We start from the raw sequence: 21,794 nt of genomic DNA on the forward strand, positions 1-21,794 counted from the left end.
CACCATGGTCCTGAAAAACATTGTCTCATGTTTACTATGTACTGTACCAGCAGTTATGGTCGAAATGACAATAAAAGTGACTTTATTTGACTAAAGAAATAGAAGCTTCATAAAATGTGGAAGGTAACTCTCCTATCAAAAATGAATCTTTAACCATTTCTAACATATATGAAGAGAGCGATTTTTCAAATTTTTTATAAAATCCTACAGAATAACAATCCAGTCCAGGAGCTTTACCAGATTGCATTGAAAAAATAGCTTTCTGAATTTTGCTTTCAATAATAGGAGCATCAAGAGTTTGTTAATCTTCAACAGAAATTTGAGGAAAATTGATCTTTTGTAAAAAGGCATTTATTTTAGAAGAATCAACTGGAAACTGAGATTTATAAAGTTCAAAATAAAAGTCTTGAAAAATCATTAATATCTTCATAATTAAATGCTAAACTACTATCTCCCTTACGAATTTTTAAAATTTGTCTTTTAGCTCTAGCTGCTTTTAATTGAGATGCTAACAGCTTATTATTTTTATCTCCAAACACATAAAATTGACTTTTCAATTTAAGCAAATTTCTTTTAATAGGATAAGATAATAATAAATTATATTATGATTGGAGTTCAACTCTTTGTTTGAATAAATCAATGTTAGAAGAGATTGCATAAATATTATCCAAGTCTTTAATTTGTTTGGAAATCTTATCTACCGTAGATTCCGGATTTTAAGCCGCTACTTTTTTCCCACATTTTGAACAGCTTTGAACTCTGCGGCCTTTAATACGGTGCGGCTAATGCATTATTTTTTTTCATGCCGCCAAAAACATTTTGCCTCGTAACAGTAGACCAATAAAATTGATGAGTAGTTCACAGAGGTCCAATGAAATTGTACGATAAATCAAGCGCACTTTCACAATTAAATTATTGTAAATCAGTCATTTGTACTCACCCTCATCAACATGGAAAACACTCGAAGAAAAGCATTGTGCTGCCTTTATGGCAGTTATTTAGTTTATAATATTTTCGCTTAGTAATTCATTTTCTAGTTAAAGTTAGAAGAGTTTTAACTATATTTGTTTTCTGTACTACATCGCGGGATGCTATGACGTCACACCCGGTTTCGCCGCGTCTTGTGGGAAATGCCGGTTTGCGATAAACGGGACGGCGGGGGGGAGCGGCGGAGCCAAAACGCTGCTTTTAAGTTAAAGGCGATCAATAACTTTTCCTGGTAGGCTGCAGTATATATATTTTTTACCAGTCGTTAGGAGATATTGGAATGTTGTTCAGTAAAAAAGTATACGCAACGTATATTTAAAAGTAGCCGCGTTACAGGCACGGTTCGAAAAAAAGCATTTGCAATATGTATTTGTTTATGTTACCATATGGATTTAATTAAAAGTTAAAAAATCCTCACGTGTAATATCTTTCTGTGTAAATATCTCATATTACAACGTGGGACACCTGCGGCCGAAAATCCGGTGCGGCCTAAAATCCGGTGCGGCCTGTACAAGTAAAAAATTGATTTTCTTTCTAAAATTAGAGCCAGCGGTTTTTAATCAGGTGCGCTCTGTAGTCCGGAATCTACGGTAACTCTGTTTTTGTCTGTTTCTTAAGCTTAGCTGAATAGGAGATTATCTGACCACACAAATATGCTTTAAATGTATCCCATATAATCAATTTCGACACATCTCCTGTATTATTAAAAAGAAAAAAATCTTTTATCTGAGTCTCAATAAATTTGACAAAGTCCGGACTTTGTAATAAATTTTCTGGAAAACGCCAAGGCAAATTTGCAATAACGACATCATTTAATTCAAAAGCTAAGCTTAAAGGCGCATGATCCGAGAGAGCTATAGCATCATATTCACATTTCTGGACTTCGGACAAAAATCGGGGATCAGCTATAAAGTAATCGATTCGCGAATATTTTTTGTGAACATGTGGGGAAAAAAAATCTCTATCATTAGGATGTAAATGTCTCCAAATTTCAACCAGGCCAAAATCAATTTAAAAAAGTTAATAAGTGATGCAGAACAACTCAGAAGCCGCTGACTGGTTGAACTCTAGTCAAAGGATTTAAACAACAGTTGAAATCACCACCATTAACAACATATATTCATTTAAATCCGGCAATAAAGCTGGATTTTTAAAGAAAGGATCATCTACATTAGGTCCCTATAGGTTAACCAGAACTATTTTTCTTTTACAAATTGTTCCTTTAATAATTAAAAAATCTACCATTAATATCTGACACAGTCTTCTTGGATGAATAAAATATTAGATTTAATAAAAATAGATATTCCCTTTGTTTTATTTTGACAAGTAGCTTGAAATTGAAGGCCCTTCCACATTTAAAAACTATTTTGATCACCCATTTTGATATTCCAACCACGTAGGTTCCATTTATAACATTTATCTGTTTAATAACCATAAATTTTTAAAATTTTATTTAACACATAAATACACGCATACCAGCGCGGGCTAATCAAAACTGGTGGTGATAAATATAACCATATACAAAACATGCATGCTCCAGAACTCTGTAATGGGGGAAAAAATACAAAAAAGGAAACTAAAATTAATCTTAGTTAATCCTATAAATCAAAACTAACCCCAATCCTTCCACCACCCCAAAAAGCTTAAAATTCAGCAAAAAAAAGCCGAAATGCATCCCCATAGAGTAAAAAAAGAGCATCCACTGGTCTATGAAAAAAATCTCTGAGATCCCTATATTTTCCTTTGATCACTGTAAAATTGTTAAGATTATTAAGATGGCACCAGGATCTGGCGACTCTGCATGTGCTCTCCCGAGCAAACTGCCCTCTACACTATACTATACCCGAGAAACCCTTCTAAACCTCCAATTTGCTACATCTAGCAAGATCAATAACACCTTGGCGAAGCTACTGACCTAGCTGGAGATCATCAACACGCTAGAATTGCTTCAACTCCAGACCACACCTGGACCCGATCATCGAGGCCTGGTCCGAGGTCCACCAGGTTCCCAGAGACCCGCAGCCTGCTATCGTGTCGGAGCACCCGGAGACAGGGCCCATTCCAACCAGCACCTCTCTGAAGCAGACGACCACATAGAAGTGATGTCGGAGACCTCAAGGTACCCCAGACGCTTCCCCAGAATGACCACCGTAGAGCCCCATTGGTAGCCATCCACAGCTGCCGGAAGTGAGGCCTCCACCGCCGACCTTGGAAATTGAGCCCGGGGCTCGGCTGCAGCGGAGGCCTCCGCAACTGTGACACAGTTCACAGACTTGTTTCAGCTGGCAGCCCGATCCTCCGGGATTAAGTGTCGGCTTCAGGATCGACAGCCCGGGATCCTGACAGTTGGAAGTGGCAGTGGAGCCTCCGCCGTCACTCGGCCCGACCTGAAGCACCCGACGACGCGACCCGCCGATCGATCTCCGCAGGATGCATCCACCAACCTCAAAGAGCTGCCAACAACACACTGCATCGATGGAAACCTGGAAAGATGCACAATTTACTGAGGAAGCATGGGAAAAGAACTGGGCTGCTGGTCAGATTGAAGTGGAGGGGCTTTAGGATCACTCTGCCCACCATCCTACTAGCTAATGTGCAAGCCATAGAGAATAAGGTGGATGATCTTAAAGAGAGACTCACCTACTGCAGGGAAATGCAGAACTGCTGTGTATTCTGTTTCACAGAGACCTGGCTCTCCCCGGCCACCCCCGACTGTGCCATCCGACCAGAGGGATTTTCGATCCATCAGATGGACTGCACGGCGCCTTCAGGCAAGACAAAGGGAGGTGGAGCCTGCCTACTGATCAACACTGTGTGGTGTTCGGACACAGTGGCACTGACAAGCTCCTGCAGTCAGGACCTGGAACATCTGTCGGTGAAGTGTCGTCCCTTTTATCTGCCACGGAAATTCACCTCGGTTATACTGACAGAGGTCTACATTGCCCCCCAGGAGGACGTGGAGTGTGCTATGAATACACTGTATGCCAACATCACTGAACTTGAGACCAGGTATCCGGAGGCTTTGCTCATTACGGCCGGGGAATTTAACCGGGCCAACCTCAGAAAAGTGCTGCCAAAGTTATACCAACATGTCTCCTGCTCCACTAGAGGCCCGAATATACTTGACCATGCCTACCGTTCCGTCCAACGACCTCACTTCGGAAAAAAATCGGACCATCAGGCCATACTCCTCCTCCCGGCTTACAAACAGAAACTGAAGCGGGAGGTTACGGTGTCAAAATTGGTGTCGCGTTGGACAGAAGAAACAGATTAGGTCCTCCATGAGTGCTTTGAATCGGTGGACTGGTTAGTATTCAAGGACTCAGCAGCTAACCTTGATGAGTATGCCTCAGTTGTCATGGACCTTATCTGGAAATGCACAGAGGACTGTGTGTCTCGCAAGACGATCCGGGTATTCCCTAACCGGAAACCTTGGATAAATTATGAGGTCCAGTCCCTTTTGAAGGCTAGAGCTGTGGCTTTTAGGTCCGGGGATACCAGTCACTACATGGAATCCAGGCGTGAACTCCAGAAAGCCATTATGGGCACCAAGAGGCAATATCGAGCCAAGTTGGAAGCCCAGGCTAACCAGAGGGATGCCAGTAGACTGTAGCAAGGTCTAAATGAGATCACTGGGCACAAAGAAAAGGCTGGGAATATCAATAACTGTAGCGCTTCTCTTCCTGACAAACTTAATGTATTCTACGCAAGATTCGAACAGAAGAGGAGCATCCCACCCCCTCTGGATGAACCGGACCTGGTGGCATCAAAATTCATCATCACAGAGGAAGACGTTAGAAGAGCCTTCCTGAAGATAAATCCAAAGAAGGCGACGGGCCCAGATGGCGACCCGGGACGGGTTCTCCGGGCCTGTGCAAGCGAGCTAGCTGGAGTGTTTGCTGACATCTTCAACTGCTCCCTGCTTCAGTCTAAGATCCCCTCGTGTTTTAAGAAGGCAATGGTAATCCCGGTGCCGAAGAAAAGCAAAGTGGCATTCCTAAATTACTACCGACCTGTGGCTCTGACATCAATTGCTATGAAGTGCTTCGAGCGATTGGTTATGGCACACATCAACCATAACCTCGATGCTTTGCAATTCACCTACCGGAGCAACAGGTCAATGGCAGATGCCATCTACATTCCTCCTTAGAACACCTGGAGAATAAAGACACATATGTAAGGCTCCTTTTCATTGACTACATCTCTGCCTTTAATACCAGCATTCCAAATAAACTGATTCCTAAGCTCCGGAACCTGGGTCTTAGCACTCAGATCTACAGCTGGAACTTCAACTTCCTCACAGACAAGACCCAGGCTGTAAGAATAGGGGACAAGCTCTCCTCTACAATCACTCTGAGCACCAGTGCCCCACAAGGCTGTGTACTCAGCCCCCTGCTGTACTCACTGTACACCCATCATTGTGTAGCCAAGTTTCCATCGAACTCAATATACAAGTTTGCTGATGACACCACAATTGTAGGCCATATCTTGGGTAATGATGAGTGAGTACAGAGAGGAAATTAAGAACCTGGTGGCATAGTGCGAAGACAATAACCTATCCCTCAACATCAGCAAGTCGAAGGAATTGGTTGTTGACTTCAGAAGGAGTAGCAGACCGCACGACCCCATCTACATCGGTGGTGCGCAGGTGGAACAGGTCAAAAGCTTTAAGTTCCTCGGGGTGAATATCACAAATGACCTGACTTGGTCTAACCAAGCAGAGTCCACTGCCAAAAAGGCCTACCAGCACCTTTACTTCCTGAGAAAGCTGAAGAAATTTGGCCTGTCCCCTAAAACCCTAACTAATTTTTATAGGTGCACTGTAAAAAAGCATTCTTCTAGGATGCATCACAACCTGGTATGGAAGTTGTCCTGTCCAAGACCAGAAGAAGCTGCAGAAGATCGTGAACATAGCCCAGCACATCACACAAACCAATCTTCCATCCTTGGACTCACTTTACGCCACACGCTGCCGGAGCAGTGCTGCCAGGATAATCAAGGACACGACCCACCCAGCCAACACACTTTTTGTCCCTCTTCCCTCCGGGAGAAGTTTCAGGAGCATGAAGATTCATACGGCCAGATTTGGGATCAGCTTCTTTCCAACTGTGATAAGACTGCTGAACGGATCCTGACCCGGATCTGGGCCGTACCTTCCAAATATCCAGACCTGACTTGCACTACTTTATTTTCCCTTTTCTATTTTCTAATTATAATTTATAATTTACATTTTTATTATATTTAATTCGATTTGTACTTCAGGGAGCGTGAAGCGCAGAATCAAATATCACTGTGATGATTGTACGTTCCAGTATCAATTGTTTGGTGACAATAAAGTAAATTCTGCCCTCTTGTATAAGCCATTTCTGCTGGGAATCTGTTCCATGTTTAAATGATTATTCAGCCTCACCAGTGTCCACTGTTCCAGCACAATAATACTCTGTAAAGCAATGGGAGGCATCAAAGTAAATTGATATTTAAATTGCATATATATCAGTTAGAAGCAAGGCCTGTAAGTGGGCAGAAGAACCAGTTAACATGACTTGATTTGGTGGTGTGTTGCTCTGTAGTGTTTGGCTTTTTATATTTAGCAAAATATTTTTTCCTTTGCAGGGCTTTTTTATTTTAGGGCCGTATGTTTTTTTTTGTAACGGGGGGAGGAATTAAGGAGAGCTTTTTAAAACCACTATTATAAAATGGGCAGCTGGCAGAGTCTCTCTCTTTTTTACTCTATGGGGAAACATCGACTCTTTACTCCTTTCCATAGATGCTGCCTGACCCACTGAGCTTCTCTAGCATTTTGTATGTTACTCTGGATTTCCAGAATCTGCAAAATCTCTTGTGCAAGTTTATATTGTTTTAATTTTTTGTACGAAATTTCTTTGAAGTTGCTCCATCATTTCCCTTCATGAAGTGGAAAGCAAGTGATGACCTTTGCTTTGACTACCTCAGGTCAGAAGCGACCAACTCACCAATATAAAGTACATCATAATACAAAATTCAGGACACGTCACTGGGAACTGCGAATACAGCAGGGCTTACACAGTATTTTCTGTTTAAATGAAAACACACAGAGAATAACTACACATACAAACCTTTGCAACAGCTATAGAATTGAAGGCCTGATGCTGAAGATACTGAGCAATGTGACAGACAGAATCAGCTATAACCATGGTCCTCCTGTGCACAGTATGCTCAATTGCCTAGGGAAAAATATGTTCAGATTTATTTATTGCAACAAGCACAAATCAAATGAGTAGCTAAAAAGTGTTAAAAATACAGGAATTATGGAGCAGTGTTTAAGTAACTGAGACTAACAATCCAGAGATCACTGTAGTTTGTAGAGTTTAAATTCAGCTAAATAAACCAGAGTTTGTTACAGTAATGGTAACAAGTCCATCAGATTATTGCAAATACCCACTTGGTTCACCAATCTCCTTCAAGAAAGGAACTCTAATCTGACAAAGCAGCTTGGTTGACTCTGAACTGGGCTCTGAAAGCTCAAACTATACTGTTGTGCAAAATCTGCTATGCTAAACAAGGACAGATCACCTAGCATAGATCTAGGCACTGAATTCAGATCCAGCACAGTCATTCTCAGTCAACCTCATCAATATCTAGAGCAAATATCTTGATAGAGTGGATGTGGAGAGGATGTTTACTATAGTGGGAAAGTCTATGATTAGAGGATACAGCCTCAGAATAGATGGGTGTCCTCTTAGAAAGGAGATGAGGAGGAATTTCTTAAGCCAGAGAGTAGTGAATCTGCAGAATTTATTGCCACAGGCTGCTGTGGAGGCCAAGTCATTGCATATATTCAAGACAGAGGTTGATAGATTCTTGATTGGTCAGGGCATGAAGGGATATGGGGAGAAGTGACTGGGGCTGAGAGGAAAAATGGATCAGTCATGATGAAATGGCAGATGGGCCAATTAGCCTAATTCTGCTGTGTCTTACAGTCTTATTGTTTCTTTATTGGAATAGTATTCCACAGCCAAACCCCTCTATCACAATCTCTGGGTACATACCATCCCAGCAGAAGGCACAGTAGTGGCATACAAGCTCAGAATCATATAACACAGAAACCGGCCCTGACATCCCACCTACACTGATCTCATTGGTCTGCGTCAGACCTGTATCCCTGCACACCATTCCTTTTCAAATACCTTTCAAACATTATTGTACCTGTATCTACCACCTCCTCAGAATCAGAATTTTTATTAATCTTATATGCCGTGAAATATAGCAGGCAGCAGCTCGTTTCAGACATCCACCACCCTCTATATAAAAAATATCTCTTGTATGTTTAAATTTCTCCTCTCTCACCTCGGAATTGATATTAGTTTATTATTGTCACGTGCACTGAGACAGTGAAAACCCTTTGCGTGTGATCACAACAGATCTTACTGCATGCAAGTACTTGGAGGTAGTAAAAATGAAAGCAGAATGCAGAATATAGTGCTGCAGTTACAGAGGAAGTGCTGTGCCAGAATATAAATAAAGTGCAAGTGCGAGATTTTAGTTCTAGATCCCTCAGCTCTGGGGAAAAAAGACCAACTATCTATTCCATTGACAAACAGGAGAAAATCGGCAGGTGCTGGAAAACAGAGCAACACACACAAAATGCTGGAGGAACTCAGCAGGCCAGGCAGCATCTACAGAAAAAAGTACAGTCGACGTTTCGGGCCGAAACCCTTTAGCAGACTGGAGAAAAAAAGCTCCAGTAGATTTAAAAGGTGAGGGGGAGGGGAGAGAGAAACGCCAGGCGATAGGTGAAAACTGGAGGGAAAGGGATGAAGTAAAGAGCTGGGAAGCTGATTGGTGAAAGAGACAGAAGGCCATGGAAGAAAGAAAAAGTGGGGAGGAGCATCAGAGGGAGGCAAGGAGATAAGGTGGGGGGGGAGAAGGGGATGGGGAATGGTGAAGGAGGGGAGGTGAGGGACATTACTAGAAGTTTGAGAAGCTGCTGTTCATGCCATCAGGCTAGAGGCTACCTAAATGGAATACAAGGTGTTGCTCCTCCAACCTAAGTGTGACCTCATTACGACAGTAGAGGAAGCCATGGATGGACATATCCAGATGGGAATGGGAAGTGGAATTAAAATGGGTGGCCACTGGGACATCCCACTTTTTCTGGTGGACTGACAGTAGATGCTCGGCGAAGCGGTCTCCCAATCTACACTGGATCTCACCGATAAACAGGAGGCCATACCGAGAGCACCAAACACAATAAATGACCCCAACAGACTCACAGGTGAAGTGTCGCCTCACCTGGAAGGACTGTTTAGGGCCCTGAGGGAGGTGGTGTAGGGGCAGGTGTTACACTTGTTCCGCTTGCAAGGATAAATGCCAGGAGGGAGATCAGTGGGGAGGGACTAAGGACAAGGGAGTCTTGTAGCAAGCGATCCCTGTGGAAAGCAGAAAGTGGGGGTGGGGGTAGGGAAAGATGTGCTTGGTGGTGGGATCCTGTTGGAGGTGGCAGAAGTTTTGGAGAATCATGTGCAGGATGCGGGGGTTGGTGGGGTGGTAGGTGAGGACAAGAGGAATCCTATCCCTGGTAGGGCAGTAGGATGGGGTAAGAGCAGATGTGCGTGAAATGGAAGAGATGTGGTTGAGGGCAGTGGTAGAGGAAGGGAAGCCCCTTTCTTCGAAAAAGGAGGACATCTCCTTCGTTCTAGAATGAAAAGCCTAATCCTGAGAGCAGATGCAGAGGAGACGGAGCAATTAAGAGAAGGGGATGGCGCACTTTTTTTTTTACAAGTAACAGGGAAGGACAAGGTATAGTCCAGATAGCTGTGAGAGTCCGTGGGTTTATAACAAACATTGGTGGATAAGCTGTCTCCAGAGATTAGAGATAGTGAGACTGAGAAAGGGAAGGGAGGTGTCGGAAATGGATCAGGTGAATTTGAGGGCAGGGTGGAAGTTGGAGGCAAAGTGGATGAAATCAAGTTCAGCACGGGTGCAGGAAGCAGCACCAATGCAGCCATTGATGTAGTGTAGGAAAAGTGCAGGACAGTCACTAGTGTAGGCTTGGAACACAGACTGTTCCACATAGCGGACAAACAGGCAGGCATATCTGGTACCCATGAGAGTGCCCATGGCAACACCTTTTGTTTGAAGGAAGTGGGAGGAGCCAAAGGAGAAATAATTTAGAGCGAGGACGTTCCGCTAGATGGAGGAGAGTGGTGATGGAGGGGAACTGGTTAGGTCTGGTGTCCAGGAAAAAAAGTTTTGAGGCCTTCCTGGTGGGGGATGGAGATGTACAGGGACTGGACATCTATAGTGAAAATAAGATAGGGGCCAGGGAACCTGAAATCATTGCAAAGATCCAGACCATGTGACATCTCATGGATGTAGGTGGGAAGACTGAACCGGGGGGATAAAACAGAGTCGAGGTATGCCGATATGAGTTCCGTGGGGCAGGAACAAGCTGAAACAATAGGTCTACCTGGACATACAGGTTTGTGGATCTTTGTAGGTTGTAGGGAGGTGCAGGGTGTGGGAACTATGAGGTTGGTGGTAGTGAATGGGAGTTCCCCAGAGTATCTATTCTATATATGCTCTTCATAATTTTATAAACCTCTACAAAGTTATACTTCTATCTCCGCTGACCCAGTGAGAACAAACCCAGTCTATCCAATCTATCCCAATTTATGGACAATTCTCACCAACAGGTGAAGAACCCAAGGAGGATGAATTTTTAAAGCCTGACCTTTAGAAGTTCCACAAGTCTGCACAGTGCTTTCACTGACGTTTTGGTCAAGGGTTTCTGCATTGACATGTGCAGGTTCATTGTTGTTCGGACAATGTTACTGAGACTGTTTGCATACAGAATACCCTAAAGACAAAAGGAGTTCAATTACATTTAGTTATCCACAAGATAATAGTCTATTTATTTACAATCAGCTGCAAACTACATCAAGGCAAACATATTAATATAGTAGCCCACAATCTCAGACTATTCCTGCATCTTATCAAAAAATTTTGCTCAAGACGACTGAATATCAAGAGAGCTGAGGACAGAAATGGGACCTTCTTTAACAACTTAAGAATTATAGAATGAAGAATTGAGTGCGAGTTAATTCAGCTACATAAAAGGATAAGGTTAAAGGAGAGGCAGAAAAGACAACAGTAAATAAAACAAAAACGGCAATTTTTAACAACTAATAACAAACTGGCTGAAGGCAAATGATCCCAAAATTTTACAAGCTCTTTAATTTTGGCAAGTCTGATTAACTAAAGGGGTATTTACAACAAATATTATTCTTCAAGCTCAATATTAATAGTTTAATGCAGTTACACCAACTGCACAGACAAGGAAATTAAAGAATGAAATTAAATGATCCAGCAGCATGAGGCCATTGTAGTTACAGGGTACTGCTTCCTTGCCACAGATTGCTGGACAATTTGTATACTATCAACAGGCACTCTTCATTTTCGCTGTCAAAAATTGGAATATTACATGATTTAAGAAATCCAAACTCTTGATAAAAATCTTATTTTTTCTACACCAACCACATCCATGATCTCGACTTTGAGCAGTCAAGACATTAGCAGGTTTTAAAGTATCACCTGTATAAAAATGTTACATCTGCTGGACAGATCTTCAGCAAAGTTCTCCAGGTTCTGCACTTTGGACAGGATGGATTCCATTTTCATCATCCATGAACTTATAAACAAGTAATATGACTGCACATCTCTACAAAATAATAATTTTATTTGATTAAAAATTAGAAAAGATTAAACCAGCAAAAGTAGTGCCTATAATTCTACTGTCCTCTATACACATAAACTATTCCCTTCAGTTATCCAGTGTGTACAAGCTGTTTGGCTGTGCGCAGCATCTCAAGGACACTTAGGCCCACAAAACCTTTTCCTTTGTGCAGTTAGATCATAGCTGATTGACTCACATTCATTAACATCTGAAGCTAACTACAATGAATCAGTTTTGACAAGAGCCTTTCTTGAACAAAGTTGCTTAACTCTAAAGATAGTGAAGGACTGCACTGGTTTTGTACCCTCTTGAACCCTTGTGAACTTTTCTCCACTTTCTTGCTAATAGGCATGTCCAGCCCAATGTGCTTAATTGCTGTTTTATCTCCAATCTTCACTTTATCCAAATTTAAAACTTGGATTTATTTCTTTCAAATGTTTTAGGAAGTTCAATCATTTTCTCCTCAACCAAATATGCCTCTCTTGTTGGATATTCTAATTTAACTGAGAGTACTGATACTCCATAAGACAGAGGAACAGAATCAAGTCATTTGGCTCATCGAATATGCTCTGCTGTTTAATCATGGTCGACTTTTTTCTACCTACTTCTCCTGCATTGTTGTCAAATGTCAACTCCCTTACCGATCAAGAACCTATCAATCTCTTTCTTAAATACACCATTGACTTGGTCTTCACCACCCTGTGGCAATATTTTCCACAGATTCACCATCCTCTTGCTGAACAAATTTCTCCTCATCTCAGTTTTAAAGGGATGCCCTCGGATCCTAAATTTTCCTACTAATGGGAAGATCCACTCAATGTCTACTCCAGTGGTCACCAAGCTTCTTTGCACCGCGGACCTGTTTAATATTAACAATATTCTTGTGGACCTTGCGTGCGTTCAAGTTCAACAGTAGGTATGACGGGATGAGGAAAGGTGCAGCTGACTCATATCATTTCATACCACCAAATCATATCGTTTCCTCGCGGCCTGATAGCACATGCTTTGCAGCCCGGTGTTTGGGGACCACTAGTCTACTCTACCCAGTCCTTTCTGTATTCAGTAGGTTTCAAGGAAGTATCCTTTCATCCTTCTGAATTTCATCAAGTAAAGGTGCAGAAACATCAAACACCCCTCATACATTACGCTTTTCATTCCTGTGATCATTCTTGTGAGCCTGCTCTGGACTCTTCCCCAGAGCTGTATATTGTTCCTTAAATACGGGGCCCAAAATTCCTCATGATTATTTCAAATGTGGTCTGCTCAACATTTTACAAAATTGCAGCAGTATATCATTGCTTTTATATATAAGCCTTTTAAAATCAATGCCAACACTGCAATGGCTTTCTTACTATCGACTCAACCTGCAAGTTAACTTTGAAGGAATCCTGAACAATAACTCCAATTTCCAAATTCCACCCCCATAAAGGAAAGAAGTCCACAACTTTTTTCTTCCTATCAAAGTACATAACCTCACACTTCCATACACAGTATTCCATCTGTCAATTTTTGCACACTCTCTCAGCCTGTCCAAGTCCTGTAAACTCCCTGCCTATGCAACACCACAAGTCCCTCCACCCATCTTTGTACTACCTGCAAACTTGGCCATTATGCCATCAGTTCCTTCGTGAGATCATTCTTGTATGAAGTGGTACATATGCTTCTTAGGAACAGCCAGTATGGCTTTGTGCAGGGCAGGTAATGACTTACAAACGAGCTTTTGTTGAGGTGTAAAAAAGTGTACAGCAGTGGATATTATCTACTTGGACTTTAAGGCATTTGACAAAGGGTCTCAAGGCAGGTTGATTCAGAAGATAAAGATGCATGGATCCAGGATGGATTTCAAGCTTGGATTGGAACTGGCTTGCCCATAGAAGCATGTTTTTAGGCAACACAACTGGAAACGGCTGTGAAATCTCCATTTTACCCTTGCTTATATATACACACAATATGCAGCAACTACAATGGACTTAGACCTACTTGGACAGAGTCTGGGTCTTCTGCTGTAGGAAGGTTTCTCTCTGGACTTTAATAGATTGCAGATTTTTTTTCTCAGTCGCCTTTACCGCTGATGCCATTTTATCCATCAAGAACTGGTCAGCATACCAGATAATATTGGCTGCAAGTGTGATGGCGGGTACCTGGAATAAGCCAAGCAGTAAGGTCAACAGTCTAATAACAACATCTGATTATACCTGACAACATTCTAATAATAGCACGTACTTACTGCTTACCTTTTTGCAAACATCTAGCAATGATTTGTACAATTTTTTATCTAATGTCCGGAAAATCTGGAAGTGTAACACAAACAGTGCACAAATGCTGGTATATTTTTCTCGCTGATCAATCTCTGAAGGCTCTCCTGATGCAAATACAAGAAGAAAACTTACAATAGTGAAAGATTCAATCACAGATTAATTCAGCACAGAACACAGAATCAAACATGACAAATACATAGAATCTGAATAATGCAGCCTAGAAACAGGCTCTCTCCCCACGGCACGGCCATGATGCTCATCAAGACGTATTTACACTAATCCCAATTTTCCTCCTGCATTCACTACTACTCCTTCCCTGATTCTACTGCCCCCATCCCCCAATTACACCAGGGCTATTTTGCTTTGGCCAATTAACCTCCCAACCAACAGATCTTTGGCACTGGGAGGAAACTGGAATGCCAGTGATAGATCCTTTAGTTGTGGGGAAAACGTACACCCAAGGTCACTATTTAATATGTGTTCTGAATCCCAAATTTTACATTTGGGATTGCCTACCTGTTTGAAAATTAAGGCCAATATCCAAAGGTACAGTAATAAATTGAATACAACTGATTAATAAGTTGCACATAGCACTGACAATGCAGACTTGCCGAATCCTGAGTGCATTTTGCTGATTATGATTTTGTTCCTCCAAATATCAGGACTAGAAACAATGAAGAAACATCCAATTGTACAAGTAGTTAATGTAGCAAAATATTGCATTTCAATATATTATATAAGACCACTGATAGAACCAAACCTGGCACAAAAGGAGATATCAGAGAAGGTCAATAAAAGGGGTGTGAAAGAGGAAGTTTTAAGATACCTTTTAAATAGGTGGGTTAAAGGGACTGAGGTTTGAAAGTCAACTCAAGCCTTACACAGCTCCAGGCATGACTGGCAATGGTATAACAATTTAACTGGGCACTGGTAATAGACCAGAATTTTACACACACGGTTGGGTTGAAGGAGATTACAAGCAAGTCAGGGTATATCCATGGAACAATCTGAAAAGGATGGTGAGAATTTTAAATATGGTTGGAGAAATCTAATTCAGTGTGCACAGCATTGATATGTATTTTTATATGGAGAGAATAGGATTGAGGGGGAAATAAGCTAGTATCAGATGACAGAACAGACTTGATGGGCCAAATGGCCTAATTGTGTTTCTATATTCTATGGTCATATGAATCAGAAGTAGGATATAGGCTGTTTTAGAGACCTCAGGTTTGATGAAAAAAATAGCAGGTCAAGCAGCATTGAATTAGAATAGTCAAACCCAGAGGTAACGCATGGATAGATGAGTATTTATAAAATATATTTGCTGCAGATGGATAGCAGATAAATCATGGGATAAATTACAGGGGTGAAGATCGGTGCTCAAATGCTGGAGGATATAGGGTTGGAACATGATCATCAGGATTAAATAAAATATAAAATTAGAATAATCAAATTTGGCTTCAGACCACAGCATTCAGTAACCAGTTACACATTCAAAGAGACTACCATGTACAATGAAGCACAGCCATCTTACCAAGCTTTGATTCCACATTGCTGAAAATAGTGCGAATATTGTGGGCAAATTCTTCTGCAAATGTGCTATTTTTTGAGACAGAGGTTGGTTCGTTTATTTTGTCAAACTGTTGTTCAACACAGGCCTGTACAATAAATGAAACAGAATGTTGTACTCTAAGACAAGTACCAAATTTTGAGATCAAGACACTCCTCTTATGTGAAGCTATTTTGCAAGTTTATGTACCATTTGAACGAACTACATAAAATATATAAACTGTTATTGCTATACATAGAAAAAGATCTGGAAGATAATTTGTTTCACTGCAGATCGATTATTAAAAGTGCAAGTTCAAAGGCACTGCAGGACAAGAAACTTGAGATAAAAGATTGACTCCGTGTTACAAATAGAAACAATGAAAGATTAAAGTGGATTCATATAGAACATTGGAGATTCAAACAAGAGGACATGAGTTGAGACTTAGGGGGCAAAAGTTCAAGGGTAACATGAGGGTGAATTTCTTTACTCAAGAGAGTGGTAGCTGTGTGGAATGAGCTTCCAGTAGAAGTGGTAGAGGCAGGTTCAGTATTGTCATTTAAAGCAAAATTGGATGGGTATATGGACAGGAAAGGAATGGAGGGTTATGGGCTGAGTGCGGGTCAGTGGGACTAGGTGAGAGTAAGCGTTCAGCACGGACTAGAAGGGCCGAGATGGCCTGTTTCCATGCTGTAATTGTTATATGGTTACATGGAAACATTTTATAGTGAAATATTTCAATTCTCTACACAGCAGTATGTCAAACATCACCTTGTCATCAGTGGCAGAATGCTCTATTGCTAATTCTTACATTACCATGTTCACAATAAAATAGATTTCCTGCAGTTTAAAGGTTTGCTGTGGTATAGAAATACACTAACCTGAAAAATCCTCCTACTTAGCAACTGCTGCTCCAGTTTTAACAGTAACTTTTCAAATGGTTTCAGTTTTTCCTCAACCATTCCAAATTTCAATGGATTGTGATGGACTGATTTCAGTAACCTAAATATCAGAAACACACTTGTAACAGCTTTTAAATATAGTGCATCATATTTAACAGTGCAACCTTCTTTAAATACCGGCAATAAGTGAGGATGACTTTCTTAAAATGATTACATCTGATCCTCAGAGAAATTTCAAAAATGCAAATAAGAACCCAGCAACATAGCCTGTGCACTCCTTTCTGGGAATGCACTGAGGAACCAGAGCTACACTTGCAACCGTCTTGCAGAAGTAAAACCAATATTCAACTACCAAAACAGAGGAGCCAAAAATCCAAAATATATAATTAAATGAATGGTCACAAAATAAAGAAGCCAATTGCAATGACTGTTTTCCCAGTTTTTTCTTCTTTGTTTATAACATTTTATTTACAGTTGTTGGTAATGATATGTAGCAAGTGCATGGTCCTGTTTCAGAGAGCCCACATATAGCAGTCTCTTGACTCCTGGATTGACTCAGATTATGATTCTGCTACTTCATTTCCTACCTCATTGCCATTGCCTTTTCCATTTGAATATTTCACCCTTTTGTCCTCTTAAAGACTTTTGGCTCTTCTTTTACTTCTGTTTCTGCTCTCTCCACCCCCCCATTCAAAAATGTTATCATAACACCATAAGACATAGGAGCCGAATTAGACCGCTCAGCTCATTGATATGCTCCACCATGACTGATTTATTATCCCTCTCAACTCCATTCCCCTCCCTTCTTCCTGTCACTTTTGACACCCTTACTAATCAAGAACCTATCAATCTTTACTTTAAATACAGTGGATTTTGGTCAAGGGTGTCACGGTAGTGTAGCGTTTAGCAACTATTACAGCTCTGAGTGCTCCAGAGTTCAAATCCTGCTTGTCAATAAGAAGTCTGTACGTCCTCCCTGTGGAATGTGTGTGTTTCCTCCCTCAGCCCAAAGACGTACTTCCATAATACTTTAAAACTGGATTAGTGTCTAATAGTTATTGATGGAGGAATTAATCTGCCATGATTGACTGTAAATGAACCAAATCAACACAGATACCTAGTGCAGATAAAGGCCTGCCTTCATACAACGCTTTAGATGATTGCATCTTTCAAATCTTCATTTTTATTGTAACATTCAGTTGTGATACCTTCGTAATTCCTAAGTTGAAGTAGTAAAATCGTTTAACTTTCACTCCCAGCTGTTTCTGGCATTTCCAAACCTGAATGCAAGAAACAGCAGTGACCAAAACAGTCCCAAATTATCCTATCAACACACACAAAATGCTGGAGAAACTCAGCAGGCCAGGCAGCATTTTGTGTGTGTTGTTTGGATTTCCAGCATCTGCAGATTTTTTCGTTTCTGAATTGTCCTATTGTTTATTTCCTGCCAACTATCAGTGACAAAAATAACTGCATTTGAACACAAATACATGCAATTGTTACTATTTTTTAAAATGATTGCTCTAAGCACAGTGTAGTGTCTAATGGCCATGCAAGTGCACATGACTGATGCTACTTAAGAAATTGTTGGGCAACAGTCTCCTGCCTCAGTTAACTGGTATGTTGGCCCCCATTAAATGAAGGGAATCCAGCTATATTCTTGGTTTAGTTTTTGTTCTTTAAGAGTTGTCCAAATATACGTCTATCCTGATTAACCAGTGGCCCAATTAACCGGAATCCACTGCATCAATTTTCATCTCATATGTACCCGGTGGATTGGCCTCCACAGCCATCTGTGGCAATGGATTCCACAGACTCACCACCTATCTAAAAAAAAATTCCTCTCGTCTCTGTTCTGAAGGACATCTTTCTATTCTGAGGCTCTGCTCTCTGGTCCTCTGCTTCCCCACAAAAGGAAACATCTCCACAATTCAAATTCTCATCAGCTCCAGTTAAAATTCTTAAATATTATGTTTTCCCTACTTCATTATTAATCTCTGAAATGAACATTTTCACAGTGATGTTGTTCCATGTTTTTAAATTTAGCAGTTGCAAAGTTGTGTTCCTCTTTGATCCTTCTACCCATTTACCAGCTCAGCACCATGAGCCAAATGGTAGTTATGCATGACAATAACCTGCCTGAGTTGTTCTTGCACCTTCTAGGAAATGTACATACTTCTTCAATACCTACTTCAGGTGAGAACCATGCCTGCAACACTAAATTAGTTAGCAAACATATGTAATCTTCAAGTGAAACCTTTTGCACTTAGTACATTCTAACCTTTTGTATGTGATCCAGTGGTCCTTCAAAGTGACATGATTTTCGATTATTTCATCCAAAGTGAGGAGAACAGTCAGCAATTCCCCTAGGTGTTCATACACAGTCTGTAACAATATTTGTACAGTCGGTAGCATTATTTCATCTCCTAACAATGCTTTGACACAGACCTTAGTGAAGTACTTTAAAATAACATAGACCAAGTTAATAAGTCTTTTAAACATAGTTTGAAAAAGAACGATGGCTTGCCTGGAAGTGAACCCCTGTTGTTTCTATGATTTTTGGAGCAGTCCTAAGGGAAAGAAAAAAGTAATACAAGTTTATTTATAATGGATATGACTTCATTTCTACAATAAAAAGAGGGAATAAAGAATTAAAAGAATTCACAACAAACAGAAACTTGGCCTAAACTCTGGTCGAAGACCCAGAGCTAAATGGTCCACACCTCACTACTTGTGTGAGGATCACACAGCATTCAGGATGCAGAATTCAATGTAGAAGTTGAGAAAAAAGATAAACATTAACTACAAGGAGGATCTCCTTTCTGTTGAAGAATAATCTACATTTTTTTGTGATTGCATACTTTTAGATCATCTTGATTTTAAGAATATTTTATTTCTCTCACTCCTGGTTAATTGTTCAGTCACCTCTCATTTCGTATGGTACAGTTCTGCTTGTGGATCTCAGAACAGCTGATTTGGGAAATTGAAATGCCCATTAGTGATGGGAATTATAATAATTTATAGGCTAAGTCCAATTGTTATAGCATGAGGGTGTTATTTAATTTCCCCCATACCAATATTCCTCAGCACAGAGTAATAATAGGGCTGTTTCCAAATTCTTCTCTCATCAGTTCCTCTAATGGTTTACAATACAATGGAAATGTACTTACTTACTGCTGGTGTAGAGTGAAGCCAGCTGTTGAACAATATTCATTATCACCTCGTAACACCTTGCAGTAAAACAAGACAACTCCTAAAAGTGGGAACAATTTATTTTAGTTATTTCTTCAAACTCTTCTATTCACTAACTCATTTACCCTCATTATAACAAGCTAGATCCCTACTATACTAGAGAGGAAAAAAAACATTTCCACTCCCCCAACCCTACCATTTTCATATATCTACATCACTGACCTGTTCTGGAAAATAAAGCCTTCCTCATCACCACTTTTTAAATGTTGAGTATGGCAGTCTTCTGTTTCAACAGAAGAAATTCTAGCTAAATCCATTTTCCCTGCTCCAACCTTCCCTTGAGCTACCTCATCCTTCCTGTAATGTGGCAAAGAGGACCTGATACCTTGTTAAAGATGTGGCAAACAAGTACTTCTACTTTGATCTTATATGTTGTAATTTCAACAACATCTATCAGTGTCTAGCTTTTAGCTTTATGCTCTGGTTGATGATAAAGTGTATACGAGTGAGCACTGCCTAGCTTCAATTTCCTCTGCTGTTCCCTTTCTATTTGTTATTTCCCTGCCTTCCACATGCAAATCTCCTTCCCTGCATTCTGAAGTAATTGAGTTCATTCTCATACCCATCTAACAAACCTTCACCAATTGACCAATTGCAATGCAATCAGTCGGAGTGGTTAAAGCTGAACCTTGCACAGTGCCAATTTCAACAGCCCAGGAATATACAGCCCCCACAACCCCGCCATCTACACTTCTGTTCAAATCCACCACCCACCATCTTATGCCCTGTGGTATTTGGAAACCAAAATGCAAGCCATCAAAAGTGCTTCAGTAAAACCATAATAATCCAAATAACAATAACATTATAGCAGCAGCGACACGGGTTCAATTCCAAAGACGTATGGTATGGGTCAGTAGGTTATTTGGTCACATGGGCTCACTGGGCCAGAAGAAACTGTTACTGTGCTGTATTGCCAAATAAATGAATAATTCAGCAAATTCAGGACTTCATTGGTGCCGGACTAGCAGATTTTCTGGACTATTAGCTGCCATGCATTTCTTTCCAGATGTTACACAGCAGGACAATATATTTTCAGTGAACCATGCAAGTAAAAAAGGAGCATAGAAAAGATTTCATGAGCCACATGCCGAACAGTCAGACAGTATATTATTGGAGTTTTACGGTAGTGTGCTTTAAATTCCTACAGCTTACCTGAAGGACCACACACACACACCCTTCTGCCCATGTCATTGTAATCAACAAGGTTCACCAATGTTATCCTTAGCACCAGCCCACCCTGGTACATCTGGAGAAACTTAGTTATGTTCATTTTTGGGACCAGAGAGCAAACATACTATCCTGGTATTACATTTGTTGCTGCAAAGTGTCCATCTGTTCCACTGTCACTCTCTTCCCCCACACAAGCCATGATGACCCATCATAAATACTCATGATCTTCTGAAACAACTGAATGGACAAAGGCATACCTGCAAGAAAGAAATAAATCTGCCCATCTGGACCTGCGACTCCCCTTCGGCCATACTTGAATCTGTGACTAAAACAGAAAGCAACATTGTTGGATCCCTCTGGATTGCTGGTTTAGGGGAAAAAGGGAACACAGCTCGGATGCTTACAGAATCATACACTGCACCTTCTCCCAAGCTGCTTTTGAGCATTCTAACAAGTTACTGACCAGCAAAAGAAAAAATAAAATCGATGTAGCAGAATTAATAAACAGAACAAGCTACTGATAGACCTCTGGTCTAAAAATTCAAGACACTGTAGGTGTACTGCTTTGATATTGGCAAAATACAATATAGCTGCACAAACGACCAGCAAAATAGTTATCAGAATGTTGTGCAGCGGTATAATGGCACTGGTTTTAAAATCAGGCAGGGGCAAACAAAGTGAGTCCCAATTACTGGTGGATAAAAAGTCAATTCCAACAGAAAGCAGAGATGAAGCTCCAAGAAGATGGAATGAAGGGAAATGAGTAGTTGACACTGCTGCCTCACAGCTTCAGCAGTCAGGTTTGATCCTGACCTCAGGCACTGTCTGTGTGGTGTCTGCACATGTTCCCTGAGGGCACATGGGTTTCCCCTGGTTGCACCAGTACCTACAAATTCCCAAAGATGTGTTGGTTGGTAGCCTAACTGGTTTCTGTAGTTGGCCCTTAGTGCAGGGGAGTGGTG

General features: G+C 40.9%; 1 protein-coding gene across 3 annotated transcripts in view; it reads right to left on the reverse strand.

Moving 5' to 3' along the window:
• The window catches only part of washc4 (WASH complex subunit 4), a 165,182-nt gene that overhangs the window by 71,264 nt on the left and 72,124 nt on the right, over window positions 1–21,794 (reverse strand). For all 3 annotated transcript variants that reach the window (XM_073065929.1, XM_073065928.1, XM_073065926.1), the window contains exons 6-16: window positions 21,090–21,157; window positions 19,581–19,663; window positions 18,938–18,980; window positions 18,692–18,795; window positions 16,390–16,510; window positions 15,494–15,617; window positions 13,936–14,063; window positions 13,682–13,842; window positions 11,560–11,686; window positions 10,700–10,825; window positions 7,083–7,190 (exon numbers count right to left, since the gene is read on the reverse strand). In XM_073065929.1, the coding sequence (XP_072922030.1) occupies window positions 7,083–7,190; window positions 10,700–10,825; window positions 11,560–11,686; window positions 13,682–13,842; window positions 13,936–14,063; window positions 15,494–15,617; window positions 16,390–16,510; window positions 18,692–18,795; window positions 18,938–18,980; window positions 19,581–19,663; window positions 21,090–21,157 (1,193 nt within the window). The remainder of the gene's footprint in view (window positions 1–7,082; window positions 7,191–10,699; window positions 10,826–11,559; window positions 11,687–13,681; window positions 13,843–13,935; window positions 14,064–15,493; window positions 15,618–16,389; window positions 16,511–18,691; window positions 18,796–18,937; window positions 18,981–19,580; window positions 19,664–21,089; window positions 21,158–21,794) is intronic.

This window comes from Hemitrygon akajei, chromosome 14 (genome assembly GCF_048418815.1).
Source record: "Hemitrygon akajei chromosome 14, sHemAka1.3, whole genome shotgun sequence".
In the NCBI taxonomy this organism is placed as follows: domain Eukaryota; kingdom Metazoa; phylum Chordata; class Chondrichthyes; order Myliobatiformes; family Dasyatidae; genus Hemitrygon; species Hemitrygon akajei.